The 13654-nt window shown below is 48.7% G+C and overlaps 7 protein-coding genes and 1 non-coding gene; 5 read left to right on the top strand and 3 right to left on the bottom strand.

The window, feature by feature from the left end:
• The first annotated feature begins 11 nt into the window (after positions 1-11).
• On the top strand, positions 12-3379 carry CNAG_06016 (hypothetical protein). XM_012197696.1 has 7 exons: positions 12-899; positions 954-1056; positions 1116-1530; positions 1593-1936; positions 1993-2056; positions 2123-3067; positions 3123-3379. Exons 1-6 carry the CDS (start codon positions 170-172, stop codon positions 2192-2194), a joined length of 1728 nt encoding a protein of 575 aa, XP_012053086.1. The 5' UTR covers positions 12-169; the 3' UTR covers positions 2195-3067; positions 3123-3379.
• Positions 2492-4316, bottom strand: CNAG_13047. The gene has a single exon (XR_001046341.1). It is a non-coding gene; the product is annotated as a hypothetical RNA (non-coding RNA).
• CNAG_07896 (hypothetical protein) lies at positions 3439-4252 on the top strand (the record flags this gene model as incomplete). Its single annotated transcript, XM_012197856.1, has 1 exon — positions 3439-4252. Exon 1 carries the CDS (start codon positions 3551-3553, stop codon positions 4250-4252), a length of 702 nt encoding a protein of 233 aa, XP_012053246.1. The 5' UTR covers positions 3439-3550.
• A 75-nt stretch (positions 4317-4391) lies between the features above and the next one.
• On the top strand, positions 4392-5743 carry CNAG_06015 (hypothetical protein; the record flags this gene model as incomplete). Its single annotated transcript, XM_012197578.1, has 2 exons — positions 4392-5138; positions 5193-5743. Exons 1-2 carry the CDS (start codon positions 5093-5095, stop codon positions 5741-5743), a joined length of 597 nt encoding a protein of 198 aa, XP_012052968.1. The 5' UTR covers positions 4392-5092.
• Positions 5744-5773: 30 nt separating this feature from the next.
• CNAG_06014 (hypothetical protein) lies at positions 5774-6664 on the top strand (the record flags this gene model as incomplete). The annotated part of the gene is made up of 1 exon (XM_012197695.1): positions 5774-6664. One exon carries the CDS (start codon positions 5774-5776, stop codon positions 6662-6664), a length of 891 nt encoding a protein of 296 aa, XP_012053085.1.
• A 27-nt stretch (positions 6665-6691) lies between these two features.
• Positions 6692-8942, bottom strand: CNAG_06013 (vacuolar protein). XM_012197694.1 has 5 exons: positions 8322-8942; positions 7379-8270; positions 7101-7272; positions 6946-6998; positions 6692-6885 (listed from the first exon to the last, which is right to left on the bottom strand). The coding sequence occupies exons 1-5, from the start codon at positions 8834-8836 to the stop codon at positions 6781-6783; spliced, it is 1737 nt and encodes a 578-aa protein (XP_012053084.1). The 5' UTR covers positions 8837-8942; the 3' UTR covers positions 6692-6780.
• On the top strand, positions 8163-10557 carry CNAG_06012 (NADH-cytochrome b5 reductase 1). XM_012197693.1 has 10 exons: positions 8163-8323; positions 8408-8953; positions 9040-9163; positions 9238-9322; positions 9383-9539; positions 9594-9688; positions 9739-9884; positions 9945-10003; positions 10073-10236; positions 10330-10557. The coding sequence occupies exons 3-10, from the start codon at positions 9061-9063 to the stop codon at positions 10403-10405; spliced, it is 885 nt and encodes a 294-aa protein (XP_012053083.1). The 5' UTR covers positions 8163-8323; positions 8408-8953; positions 9040-9060; the 3' UTR covers positions 10406-10557.
• CNAG_06011 (hypothetical protein) lies at positions 10509-13503 on the bottom strand. Its single transcript, XM_012197577.1, has 5 exons — positions 13172-13503; positions 12731-12985; positions 12527-12674; positions 12385-12473; positions 10509-12307 (listed from the first exon to the last, which is right to left on the bottom strand). The coding sequence occupies exons 2-5, from the start codon at positions 12922-12924 to the stop codon at positions 10663-10665; spliced, it is 2076 nt and encodes a 691-aa protein (XP_012052967.1). The 5' UTR covers positions 12925-12985; positions 13172-13503; the 3' UTR covers positions 10509-10662.
• Positions 13504-13654: the final 151 nt, after the last annotated feature.

Here is a 13654-nt window from a genome sequence, read left to right as displayed (position 1 = left end):
GGCGATTACGCCTCGGCACCGCTATTATTATTATTCGCCGATTTCCATCTCGTTCCTCTTTCTGCGTGACTTGAATTGAATCCTATAACATTGTCAACATAAATTACGTACATAGTCGGTCAGTTAGCTGCCTCTTCATGGCTGTATAGCCCATCGGATTCCCCCCAAGATGCCTCCCGACATACCTAAACGAAAGGAGTCTCTTCCCCAATACATCTCGTCACAACGAGCACCTCACATCCGGACGCCCCTCTCCTCTTCGTCATTCTTTAATACCAATTTCAAAGTACCAGGACGAAACATGTCAAACTCAAGGCTACGAATATCATTATCAAAGCCACTGGTCAGAGTGCTACTGATAGGAAGCCTGTTGATCAGCTTGGTATTACTGTCAAGAATAGGTAACAGAGAAGACGATGGCGCATGGGACGCGTCGAGCTGGTCAGACCGCCATGGAGGTGGGAGAACGGTTTCGCGAGGACAACGAAAAGGATGGTCGCTATGGAATAATACTCCAAAAATACGGACAGACCAACGCATACCTCGTCCCATCCTTACCAGACAGAATGCTACATTACCCCCGCCAACCCATCCTGGTAGATCACGGCGCCTGAAACCCGGTTCAGATCCAGAAAACCCAGAGTATATCGAAGGTCCTTTACCGACATTGGATGAAGCTTGGGAGTTTCTACATCCTTTGCTGCGGGAGATCAAGTCGCGCACACCGTCGGTGCCCCGGGAGCATGAGCTAACAGAGCCGATATTTCCTCCTTTTCTTAGGGATGATTTGAAGGAGAGGTATAGACATCTGAGGGATGTGTTTGACGAGGAGACGGGTGAATGGGTGAGAGGGCCTGAGCGGAGGTGGTTTTTGGTTACGGTATGCCGTCAGGTTGCTGGTGAGTTCTAATTTATACATGGGTTCGTAAAACGCATGCGCTGAGTTTGTGTAGGTATGCTTGCCGACTGGTTCGCTGCATGGACTGTCCTCGCTGACTTCTTGGGCCCCGAATCACTCGTCTTTTCGCTTTTCGAGGGTGACTCTGCAGACGGAAGGTACGTTTTCACATACAGAGTGCGGTCTAGAGCTAGCTAAAACCCCATTTTTTGCACAGCGGTGAAATCCTCGCATATGCTATGCGTGCTCACCTTCTTAACATCGGCGTACCCCCTTCTAACATTCACATCCAAACCCAGCTCCCCGCTGTAGATTGGGATAATCACCATCGTATCGAGCTCCTGGCAGAGATGCGCAATTCGGGTATGCAGCCGTTCTACGACACTGCCGCGACAGGTTTGTCTCCCGACGGCCATTCTTGGACAGGTATCGTGTTTTATAACGATGTATACCTTTCGGCGACGCACTTTTTGGAGTTGATGCATCAGCATTTGAAACAGGATGCGGATATGACTTGTGGATGGGATCATGCGGGCAAGTGGTTCTATGATGGATGGGTTGCGAGAGATATGAGTGGAGATCTGTTCACGCCGTTCCCTGTCAGAGAAGAGGATAAGGATCTACCTCAAAAAGTGAGTCCATGCCCATCCTTATCTTTTCACAAGAGTCATCCCCCATTTGACACTTAAATCAGCTCTTCCCTTCCTCACCCGAAACGCTCAAACGCTACAACCGTCTGCTCCCCTTCCAAGCCTTTGCAGCTTGGAACGGTATCACCGTCATGTCTCCCGAACCCTTCCTCCCCCCATACAACGTCCGTTTCCGTCGAGGTACCCCTCGCACGGACGATTTCTGGGAATGTCAGGCGTCGGAGAGTTCCTTCATTTCGTGGGACTTTTGGAAATATGGATTTGGCAGGATAGCGGTGGTTCCTGGGGTGCATGCGACGTATGGGAAGGGGGATGCGATGCTGAGAGGTTGGGTGGAGTGGCCCTCAGAGGAGGATTCGTATGGGGAAACTATTTGGTGGGATCCAAAGTGGGTAGTTTTCGCATCATTACTTAACGAGAAAGTTACTTATATGGTTTTGATAGCCCACCACACAAAATTAGATGTCATGACTGGCCGGATAAACTTGGGAAAGGTTATTGGGCATGGGTAAGCTATAAGTCTTGCGAGACGGACACCCCATCAAGCTAGGATATTCGTTAACTACTCTCCCAGGATACCGTTCGTTGGGTCAAACCTCCTAAGCTGGAGATCCCTTCCGCTTCTGAGACTACAGTTCAATCTTAAAATTCATCTCTTCCAACTTTGTATCACCTTACCTTGCAGATAATCATTGACAATGCCGGACGAAGAAAAGAGGATAGGTGAAAAAAGGAAGGAAGAAGTAAAAATGGTGATTATGGAGATTACATGATGTTAATCAGCCGATTAGCAGCATCCATCACGCTATCCATAAGCAACCGTCAGCAACATGGGAAGGCCATTTTCAAAAGACAGATTAGCATTCGGCGCCGGGCTTTTCTCATCCTAATGCGCTGATCACAACAACTGTGACAATCAACAAGCAGCATTTCTTTTCGTGGTATATAGCTTATTCTATCTGCAGTTTGCCCAAAGCTGGAACTTTTGGGAAATGTATTTACGTCATACGTCTACCATTCCCTTTGTCCTCCCTCCCATGTGCTAAGTCGTTGTGCGAATCATTAGGTCTATGTAGAGCTAATCATGGGCGTTTGTGTGATAATTGACAAAGATGCTAAAAACAGTCGCAGGAAGATCCCATCCAAAATATGACATGTTCATGTTCATGTTCATGTCCAATGTCTTCTTCTCAACAGCCAGGGAAAAAGGAAGGCATAGGCTTAAGATGGAATTCTCCCTTTCATCTTACCTATTCGGACTGGCAATGGTTGCGCTCTAAGCGAGCCGTCTCAGGCAGGGATGCTTCGTCATATATCTCCGCTATCAGGGGAGATGTTCTTTTGAAAGCTCGGAGAAGAAGGATCGGAGTGTTGAGGAGGTGCTGGGGAGGGACTATCAGAGGTGTGTGTTTGCATGGAGTTTAACAGGTGGCAATCACATATTGGAATTCAATCTGTATCAGTACAAGCTGATAACCAGTCTTAAGATAGAGCAGTATGAGTTACTTTCCTTCTACAGGTGATGCCTTTCCGTTCTACATGTCAGAGTACCTTGCTAACCGGGTGAACTACAGTACCATTATGTAGAGACCGGTTTTGCACAAATCCAACATGCTATAGTATTGGCGCCCCCTTCACTTCTCGCCCATCCTCCGCTTTCTTTCCACCACCATTTCCCCGCTCCTTCTCAACCCACCCTTCTTCTTCTGACCCATTCTTCAGCACCCTACCTACCAGCTGGAGGCTTAGGAGTCGCTTCTCACGTAATAAGAGCTTCTCAGGTTCAAACTTTTACTCATGTACTGACCCCCCTATCCCGCCTACTCCGACCGGCGCTGGACCAATATCTGGGCCATATATCTCCTGCCGTTACAGTGCGCGTAGATCATCGCAGGTTGTTGATTCGGATTGGGATGATTTGGATGATTTGGCCTGCAGGCTAGGCAATACTGGGTTAGGTAATGGACCCGCGGCTGGAAGGAATCGCAATCGGAGGGCGAGTATGGTTGAGCCGTCTGGTAGTGGGAGACCACCGAGAGCGAGTACGTGGGGACCTGGAGGCCTTGCAGGGGAGGATTGGCGAGCCCGAGGCGGTCTACGTTCGAGTACTTTGCCAACGGACAGAGAAAACATGTTTCACAGGCATGCTCGAGTTTTCCCCCGGAGACCACCACCGCGAAGAGATCCAGAATCGTTTATGTCTGGCAGTAGTGGAAATTGCTACGGGAGAGTTCATCAATGGATGGATGATAACGAAAGGTTCACCCAGGAGCCAGACATGGAGAGCGGATCGGCGGATGAAGGTGGCGCGAGACCTTCTGAGATAAAGGAGACAATTGTGATTAAGTATACCGCAGATGATGTTAAGGGCGATAAGGAGGAAACTTTTCGGTTGTCCATGCCTTCGGATTCACCTTTACCATCAAGATCGGTATGGATCGACGAAGCCATGGACGCGGTGGTTCCAACACTTGAAAGCCATTTTCATTATTTAAGTCAAAGAAGGATAAACTGGCTTGTGGACTGCACGCAAGCAACTTTGAATAGGGCTTACGATGACATAACCCGGGACAGATCCAGGCAGGGACAGGATGAAGCTGTGGTGGAAGAGTACGGCGATGATGACGAGCAAAATTGGAGGAGGGAAAAAACGCCTGGAAGACGTAGGGAGAAGAAAGGAAGTAGAAGTAGACATGATTATTGAGGAGATGTCGTCTGTGCTAGATGGCTTGATTTTATAAATGTATAATTGGCTTCATGGATGTTACGGCGACGGTGTTTGGGATTGTTTCGTTTAGAACTTCCTCTCAAGATTCCCCTGCCATATTTCATTTTCGTTATTCCGCATTTTCGCTTTTTTCTTCTACATTTCTTCGACACATTTCACAAAATCCTAAACAGTTACAACCGACAGATTTCGCAACCGCCGAGTTTCCTTCTCACACCCCAAAGCAGCCGCTACAGGCTCTACCGATGCGATAGCCCTTGACAAAAACCAACCATGCCCCAATGGACAAGAGACGCCGGTGGCTCGTCGTGTTCTGTCGCCTTCTCTGTGTAATGCCGTCCAGCTACTGCTACCCCATAAATCAAAAGGAATTTAACGAATCTCTCTGATCCCTAATGAAGTTCCATCCCCAAACAAACACAGCAACCCATTCCCCTCCTCTTCACTTGGCGATTCGTTTATCAATTACCGACTGTTTTGGAAAGATTAACCATCGACAAACATCCATCCGTTCGCCTGTACCTTCCCATTTACTTTGGAATCGATCGATAAAGTAAGCGGGCTCGTCACATTCCATCTCCATTCCGATCTTTAGGCAAGGCAGCATGAGAAGTGCTGTCACATCCTTTGTGTCAGAAGCTGAATATTTGCAGGTGCTCGGTCGAAAGATGGGCAAGCAGTATTGTAAGATGCAATATCATTTGTTAAGAGCTCGGAGAATGAAGGTATAAGGAGGGAATTTCAAGGTTTGATTCACCCACATCATCTAGTGAGTGAGACTTTCATCAAAAAAGCGTGTATTTGGCATCGAAAAACATGGATTATTACCAGGTTTTCCGTCCAACCCAGTGGCCTTATTCCGGTGAGATTTCCTCGTCACTTGTTCTGGAATTCACGAAGCTGAGAGTCTCCCAAGATGTAGGATGTAGCGATCCTAACTGTACCGACCCTGCATGTACAACTGAAGCGCCATCGCTATGTGACGACCCTTCATGCCGTGACCCTCGTTGTCGACTCAGGCCAATCTCTAGAGTCTCTACCATGCCTAAACTTTCAAGTCGTCCCCCAAGCGACCCTTGTTCAGACCCACGCTGTAATGACCCCCGCTACTTCGCCGCCACTACACGACTAAGTACTGAACCTCTTGCCTCAACTCGCCAGAGTGGATCGGCGTTTTACCGTGATCTCCCTCCTCGAATCAACTCAGGAGCAACGGTGAATGATGAGGGTTTTTTAGCTAGGGATGGCGGATACGGTAGCCGTGGTTCGATATATTCCTCTTTTATCAGCCCCGATATCCGACCTACTTCTACATACCAGCATTTCCAAACACCACCCATCTCCCGCCGTAACTCCACAGGGGTATATGGTTCTTCACTTGTGATTACTGCTCCTTCCTTTGCTCCTTCCTTCCGACCTGTTAATGATCCGAAAGAATGGGATTGGAAGGAAGACAACACAGCCTGAATGAGGACGATGGGGATTGAAGAGACTGCAATGGAGGATGAAGGTGGAGATCCATATGGTTACCCGTCTGCTACACGCGAGCACCGAAGGAGGCATCATTGGCGTAATAATGACTCTAATGCTGGGACGGATAACCTATTAAGGAGCAGGCATGCCATGGGCAAAAGATCAACCAGGCCTCGAGAAAGTCAACGCGAGACGTACAGTGACGATAAAGAACCTCGCGAATCTTCTCCACGGCACAGCCATCTCCCATCATCATCTCAGCAGTCCACTTCGAAACGCAACAAGGACGAAATCAATATCATAGTGGACGACAAAACGATCATCATCTTCCAGAATGGCGCTTCGGCACGTATCACTATGGGTGACCTACCGCCGGGCGAGGGTGGCGAAGGGGGCGATGGGGTTTACAATGATCGAGCAATTGCTGACAGGGTAAATAAGTGGATGGCAAAGAATGAAGCCTCTTACGTACAGAGTGATCAATCGACATTATTGGCTCTCCCCGCTCCTCCCACAACCTGTTCAGCCTCTCGTTGCAGTAAAGCCCTCATCTCCTCCGCCGTTTCCAGATCTTCCAGATCGTTTCGCTTCATCCCATTGAAATATCACGTCGAAGACACGAAACGCCCCACTGATATCACCTTTCACCTAGAAATTCCCGATATCTCTGCCGCATCATCGAAACACGATTGGGTGAACCGGGCGATGGGGCCTGTGGGTGGAACGGCCGATGAGGAGTTTGCGGATCTGAGTCCGAGGAGAAGAGATAGACTTGTTGTTGCCACATGGCAGCATATGAATGATGTTTATGAGCAGTTGATGGGAGAGTTAACAGAGTCGTGGTCATCAAGGAAGGGGGTTGGGAGGAGAGAGGAGGGAATAGGAGCTGGGATAAGAGACGCGAAGATAACGTGAGAAAGTAGGTACTCTGTTCAAATTGAGGCAAATACGACCGATGTAATATATGCATGAATTGTTCGTACAATGTGAATACAACATTCAAATAATGGTGCGTAACAAACAAGAGTAGTCTACACTCTAAAAAGATCTACAGGCTCTCCCATGCCTCCCCATGTACCATTCTCCCATCGGACAATGGGATCGCTAAAGTCCATTGACATTCCATTCCTCTCGTACTGTTCCATCTAGTCAGCTTTTGCACACCCGTTAAAGAGAGGCCAGGAAGATGGGCGTACGGCAATACGGAAATAATTCACCCCATCCCTCAGTACGCCTTTCAAATCAATTGCTAAAGAAGAAAAAAAAACCGCGCGTAAGTCCCACAACCTTTATCCTCAAGTCCCACAACCTTTATCCTCATGAAAAGAACAAGGGGAATTACTGCACTTACTATTATTCACCCATCCAGCAAACGCCTGCATATCGTTGACTAAGACAGAATACCCGGTTACATCCTCCGCAGCTTGTTCGGGGGTGATGGGTGACCAGGAGAGGGTATGAGGGGAGCTGAGGTTGGGGAAAAATGTGGGTGCCCATGAGCCAGAGGGGGCATCGCCGAGAAGCTATGGGACGAGGAGAGAAAGAGGGACGGGAAGGGGTTAGTTCTTTGCGTCCAAGGTCTTAAAGATAGAGAAAGAAAGAAGGAAGAGGGAAGAGGGATGGACGTACAGAAGAAGTCTTTTCGAGGAAACTAGCCCAACCCCATCTTCCAACGCCGTCTAGCCATAAACCAAGCATGAATGCTTGCAACACCAAACTAAGTCGGTTGGGGAGGGACAAAACCGGGATAGCGAGGAGAGCAAGGAGGTAATGGTGTAATCGAAGCGTGTAAGATGGGATATTGGAAAGGATGAGAAGGATAGGTAAGAAAGGGAGGTAGCGGACGAGATAGTACCGAAGTAGACCTTGCTTACGCATGGCGAGCGCTTGGTATCCGACGACAAGGTGGATGATGCCCACGATGATCATAAGAGCCAAAAAGCCAGATAGAGTAAGGGTGTCGTATCCCAGCCTGCTGATGGGAAACCTGGCAAAAACCGTTGAACTCTCCACACCTACCCAATACCCTGCGCCCTGCCAAAGGGCTAAGGTAAAAGGTGCATCGTGGAAATGGGGGAGAGTGACGAAGAAGGCTTGTTTCCAGATCCAGTAGCCCGCGATCAGCACAGGAATGAGTCCGCCGAAAAGAGATTGCCAGTCGGGCGGGTAGTGTGGGACATCGCTAAATAAAGTGATTTGGAAATACCCCAGAACAAGGAGGATAGTGAATAGGAGAGAAGAAGGCGGACGGAGGAAGAGAGTGAGAATGAGCAGGCAGACGGCGTTGAAGCCCATGACAATAAAGTGCAAGTCCCAACAGCCGGAGACGATAACATGTGAAAGGGTGAACGCGCCTGGGAAGTATTGAGAAAATGCTGTAGAGGTGAGGCCATGAGCGGCGGAGGAGATAAAACTGGAATGACCGGCAGGGTATGGCAAAGGATGGACAGTGACGCATCCGCCGAGCGAAGAGGAGATGAGATTAGAGTGGATCGCGGCAGCGCAGATCCAAGAGTCCGCTCTGAGAAGGCTATGTTAATGCCGACAGACTGATGTGAGAGCAAGGGCTTACCGGTACGTATGGTTCATATCTCCGCCACCAATAAGAAGCGGCACGCCATTGACACGCTCATTACCGATCCACCTCTCATTTCCTAGCCTGGTATCTTTACATCCGCTCATACATCTGAACCTCCTATCAGCCAAAGATGTCAAATCTTCCGCACATCTCTCGCCATTAATCCCGCAGTTATCCGGGGGCCAATCGTCCCATGGTGAAGCCGTGCAAGGGATGAGGTCTTGAGTAGGTGTAAAATAGTATTGCTGACAGATCAACCAGATAAAAACCACGACCCATACACAGAGAAATGGATGAAGAGCCTTTGGGAAAGAATTCCGAAGGAGAGTGTGGTTTATTGAAGATCGATATGAGGGCGTAGATTGCTGGGTTGATGCTACTGATGAAGACGATGACGACCTAGGAAGGATTGGTTCTTCGGCTTCCGATAGAGGTTGTTCCGGGCCAAGTATATGCTGTACGACATCACTCGCTCTTCCGTAAAGTTCTACCAAGCTTCGTGGAATCATGATGTGTTCGGATAGACTCCCTTCTGGGGTTCCTAGAAGAAGATGTCAAAATGGTACTGTTCGAGCTGTTTAGCATTTAACATCATCGGGGAAAGAATTGAATGGTTATATCGGAGGGTAAGTTCCACGTCACAACATGTTTCCCCAACGGTTGTGCCCCCGTTCATCGTTCTCCGATATTCCCATTTACATTTCTATAACAGCCCTGTGAAAGATATCTGATCATGTCCACTATCGAGGTTCTCGCTCAGAAGCTCGCTCCTCACGCCAGCTTCCTCGGCGGTCTCGTCGTCGCTGCTATTCTCGGCCTTTTCATCTTCTTCCAGGGTCAGTTCTCTCCCACTTCTCGCGTCTGAATGATCGGAGTAGAGGAACTGACGTGTTGCTCTGGATATCGGTAGAGAAAGACAGAAAGGTGCTTGACCCTGTTGAGTGGAGGTCTTTCAAGCTCGTTGACAAGGATCACTTGTCCCATAACACTGCTTTGTACGTTTATGTCGCTTGCGACTTTGATCTTCTCGCACTGATTTTCTCTAATGTGACCAGGTACCGATTTGCCCTTCCCCGTGCATCTGACTCTCTTGGTCTCCCCATCGGTCAACATATCTCTGTTGCTGCCGAGATTAATGGCAAGCAGATTGTTAGATCTTACACTCCCACGACTTTGGATGACGACAAAGGACACTTTGACTTGGTCGTCAAGGTTCGTCAAGATGTCTATTATCGTAATGACGCAAGCAACTAATAAAGACAACAGACATACGAGAAGGGGAACATCTCCCGATACCTTTCTCTCCTAACTATAGGCCAGGAAATTAAGGTCAAAGGTCCCAAGGGCAAGTTTGTTTACACGTATGCTCATTCTTCCCCCTCCATAATATCTTGACTAACACTATCCGCAGCCCCAACATGGCCCCTCACCTTGTCATGATTGCCGGAGGTACCGGTATCACTCCCATGTACCAGATTATCAAATCCTCTCTCAAGAGTCCCGGTGATAAGACCAAGCTCTCTTTGATCTACGCCAACGTTCAGGAAGATGACATCTGTATGTTTCTATACTTTTTGTTCCTTTTTTTAAAAAAAATATCATTGACGTCGAAGGCAGTACTCAAGAGGGAAATTGACGAGCTACAAGCCAAATCCAACGGCCGTTTTGATGTCAAGGTATGTTTTTTTCCTCTCCTTTATCTCGTCCTACAGATTGAAGCGAATTAACCTCCACTCTTCAATCAGTACGTTCTCAACAACCCTCCTGAGGGCTGGACTGGTGGTGTTGGTTTCATCACCAAGGAGATGATTGAGGAAGCTATGCCTCCTTCCGGTGTAGGCTCCGCTAATCATGGTGAGGGTCACAAGGTTTTGATGTGCGGTCCCCCTCCTATGATCACCGCTATGAAGTGAGTCCTTACTTTCCTTCCCCTTAAGCTGCTTGTTCTGCACAGCAAAATCTAAGAATGGACGAACAACCGTTGACGCATATATTTCAATAGGGGCCACCTCGCACAGATCGGTTATCCTGCCCCTAGGAGTGTCTCGAAGCTCGAGGACCAAGTTTTCCTTTTCTGAAAAGGCCTTAAGCCATTACATCCAAACTAGTTTTTTATTGGCAATCTTTGGACGATTTTCCTAAGCAAATTAGTTTGGTAGACTAGACCAGAAATCGCTACGATAGGCATGAGCATGAGTATGCATGTGAAAACAGTATATCCGCGACCTCGCATACGTCAAGGAACCCCGGTATTATCAATGAGAAAACCTATTATTATATATCGCTCATGACCATTTCACTCTAGATCATCCCCATCTGAATAATAGATTGAAATCTACCTCGGCTTGGGCGTCGGCAAAGCGGGTGCACTCTCCCCACTCCATCTTGCCCTTCCATCTCCCGTTTTCAATGATCTCGCGCTCCCTAAAGCGGCCCCTATGGTACCTTCACTGAACCTTCTTCCTTCCCCTCCCCCTCTTGCACGGTCTCCATGCCCACCGTCTCCATAGATAGTCCCCATATACCTTGAACCAGGACTGAACATCTCCGACCCTCTTGAAGCTCTATACGTCCTCGCCCCTGTGGGAGGTTCGTACAACGAAGGTAGCGTAGGGTTTTCCGAGATTCTTTCTCGTCGGATGGACGGTGGTTGGGAAAAATCTACTCTGCGGCCAAGAGGTGATAGAAGAGATAGAGACTGAGCTTCATCTGGAGTTGGAGGCGGGAGGTGGGCGGGGGGAGGTTGTTTGGGAGGTAAAGATAACAGTTGCCGGTTGTTTTGGCTTGCCTTTGGGACTTGGTTTGTGGTTGGCTTGGAATTTTTGGATCCTGGATGGGTCGCAGTGCTGAGGGGCTGTGTATCCGTGCTCGCAATGGGGGTGATAACTGATTCTGGACGAGCGGAGAGTGGGAAAGGTGTCTCCTCGTCTTCTTCCATCTCTGAAGGCGTCAACGTCCGCCTTGCCAAGCGTTGTCGTTGAGATGTCGTCGTATACGCGCTCAGATTCTTGCTGTTTCCACTTCCCTCCTTCTTGGCGTCTGCTGCCATTGCGATGGAAGGTATGAACGCCTCTTTCCATTTCCCTTTCTTTCTTTGACCGCCATTATCGTCGCTCACGCTCCAAGCCGACTCAGAGTCTGATAAATCTGCTTCTAGTATTAACCGTTGACTTGTTGTCCGCCATTTCGTCCGGCTGGCCGAATAGGGCTCCGGTGCTTTCCTCGGGTCAGTAAATGTCGTCGGATCGCTATACAGCGCCGTGTCCCTCTGTTCCTTCCAGTTTCCGCTCCTATCCCCTTTACCACCAACTAACATATCTAAGAAGCTCCTCCCTCTCCCTTCTCCTCTTTCTTCATCTCTCCCGACCCCACCGCCTGAACCAAAAACGGAAGCAGCAGAAGCAACCAAGCTACCCCTGGTCTTGGCTGGGTAAGGGTATGTCATCCTCTTTTTCTTCTTTTGCTTTTCCTTCTCGACTCCTCCCCCGAAACCGGGCGGGGTGGAAGAGGGGGAGTAGGGGTTAGCAAGACGATGTCGGCCGTTGACATACCATCTCCAGAGGAGGAAGAGGATTATCACTCCAACGAGACCGCCTGCTGCGCCACCTATAACGGGACCGAGAGGAATAGAGTGGGACGTAGATGAATCATTGCTGTCGCCATCTCTGTCGGAGGAGGAAGTGGAATTTGATTTGGAAGTAGAGGTATAAGAGGCAGTCGCAGTGCCCGTATTTTGGGCCGAGATGGAACTTTCACTGGCCCCGCTTCCGCTTACACTCACTCTCCCAGTCTCCACAGACGGATTCCCAGCTTTGGTGCTACTGGCATCCGCAAAGCTTCTTGAAAGCGTCGTGGTCCATGAACCCGTATTAACTGCAGCTGTAGCGCTTGAAACGGATGGGTCCCACGCCCCGCCATCTTTTGAAAAGGATATAAACGCCCACATAGGAATTTGCCCGACCGCTTCTGCGAACCCGAGACTAGATGAGTGTTTGTCGTCAACGTAACTAAAGTCTGAAAGCGAGGAAAGAGAAATAGGGAGAACAGTTGTGCTTACCCAGTGGATGTATACGAAGAGCATCCAGAAGACCAACCATCCTCGGTAGGGATCGAGGCATTTTCCCATTGGCAGTATGTACATGCCGCCTATTATATCAGCATAAGCTATCTTCCAGATTGTTACATAACGAATGACTCACCATAAGATTGTACGAGACGGAATTACACAAACAAGCCGAGCTACTCTCTGTCGGTGCATTGTAAGACCATGATGAGTCGACTAATGGCGGTACATTGATATATGAAGAAGATGATAAACATAAAGACTGGATTCTAGACCATACCAGGCTAATGACAAGAAGTTAGTCCGGTCGGCCGTAGATGTGAAGAGGCGAGCAACATACCAGGGCGAATCACCATCAGAGCTAAACATCCATTGGCTGCGAGCCGTGAAGGCACAAGTCGCGTTGGATGTTTGTGCTTGTACGGCGCGAGCAGCTAGGAAGAAAGCTCCGAGTAAGATGGATGGGTTGACGAGCTGGTGTTCTTGGGGCGATAGAAGAACCGAGCGGCTCTTCACCGTGTGCCCATATTTCATGCCCGTATAAGTAAGACCTTGCTATCCTAATATCTGGAGGCTGAGAGCTTGAGGGGTTTGGCTAGATAGTGATTGAATGGGGTAGTTAGTAATGAAAGTTCGAATCGTATAGGACCGGGAAGGTAGGTCAAATGGCGCAGAAATGTCCATACAGCTTAGGACTTGAGGACAAAACAATGCCTGGCGCAGGCAGACATTTCCAAGCATGCGAAATAAACAGACACTCCAGCGATCCTTTGATACTCACCTTATACAATCCTTTGTCCCCTTCGGCGCTACGCTTGGCCTTCACTGGTGCGCAAAATCGCAGTTTCCATTTTCTATTCCATTACCAGATATTAACTGCCAATAGATCTTCTAGTATTGGATGGCGATGATGATATGAAGTTGTTATTAACTTGTCAAGTCGACGAATGACCGGTGGATTGGAGCTGCGGGTGCTCATGAGGGTTTTTGAAGTCAGCTCTGCTATCCATGGCCTAACGATCGGCATAAACCGTTTAGGAATGTCAAGTCAGATATCACACCATTAAGAGGGTAGCCCCAATGTCTATTCACATTTTATGTACTTAATGAAACGATCAACAGTCATAAAAAGAGTAAAGCAAATGCGACATTCTGCTCAACGAATAGCACCAAACTCTCCTCAAGGGCCTTTTGACGGCGGGCATTGGCCACCCCTACACACTTACGGAGATCGACCGCTTGCATCTCCGTGATCCCTGCCAAT

This window comes from Cryptococcus neoformans, chromosome 12 (genome assembly GCF_000149245.1).
Source record: "Cryptococcus neoformans var. grubii H99 chromosome 12, complete sequence".
NCBI lineage: Eukaryota > Fungi > Basidiomycota > Tremellomycetes > Tremellales > Cryptococcaceae > Cryptococcus > Cryptococcus neoformans.
This window is presented reverse-complemented; position numbering and strand designations above follow the sequence as displayed.

Excerpts from the sequence above, each read along its gene's own strand:
- CNAG_06016 (XM_012197696.1), top strand. The coding sequence starts at position 170 with ATGCCTCCCGACATACCTAAACGAAAGGAGTCTCTTCCCCAATACATC. Across the intron at positions 900-953 it reads GGTATGCCGTCAGGTTGCTG|GTATGCTTGCCGACTGGTTC; the intron begins GTGAGTTCTAAT and ends GAGTTTGTGTAG. Across the intron at positions 1,531-1,592 it reads ATAAGGATCTACCTCAAAAA|CTCTTCCCTTCCTCACCCGA; the intron begins GTGAGTCCATGC and ends CACTTAAATCAG.
- CNAG_06013 (XM_012197694.1), bottom strand. The coding sequence starts at position 8,836 with ATGATTCCACGAAGCTTGGTAGAACTTTACGGAAGAGCGAGTGATGTC. Across the intron at positions 8,271-8,321 it reads GATATGAACCATACGTACCG|AGCGGACTCTTGGATCTGCG; the intron begins GTAAGCCCTTGC and ends TAGCCTTCTCAG. Across the intron at positions 7,273-7,378 it reads TCCTCGAAAAGACTTCTTCT|CTTCTCGGCGATGCCCCCTC; the intron begins GTACGTCCATCC and ends CTCGTCCCATAG.
- CNAG_06012 (XM_012197693.1), top strand. The coding sequence starts at position 9,061 with ATGTCCACTATCGAGGTTCTCGCTCAGAAGCTCGCTCCTCACGCCAGC. Across the intron at positions 9,689-9,738 it reads AAGGGCAAGTTTGTTTACAC|CCCCAACATGGCCCCTCACC; the intron begins GTATGCTCATTC and ends CACTATCCGCAG. Across the intron at positions 10,004-10,072 it reads ACGGCCGTTTTGATGTCAAG|TACGTTCTCAACAACCCTCC; the intron begins GTATGTTTTTTT and ends CTCTTCAATCAG.
- CNAG_06011 (XM_012197577.1), bottom strand. The coding sequence starts at position 12,924 with ATGAAATATGGGCACACGGTGAAGAGCCGCTCGGTTCTTCTATCGCCC. Across the intron at positions 12,474-12,526 it reads CCGTCTCGTACAATCTTATG|GCGGCATGTACATACTGCCA; the intron begins GTGAGTCATTCG and ends CTGATATAATAG. Across the intron at positions 12,308-12,384 it reads TCTTCGTATACATCCACTGG|TCTCGGGTTCGCAGAAGCGG; the intron begins GTAAGCACAACT and ends ACACTCATCTAG.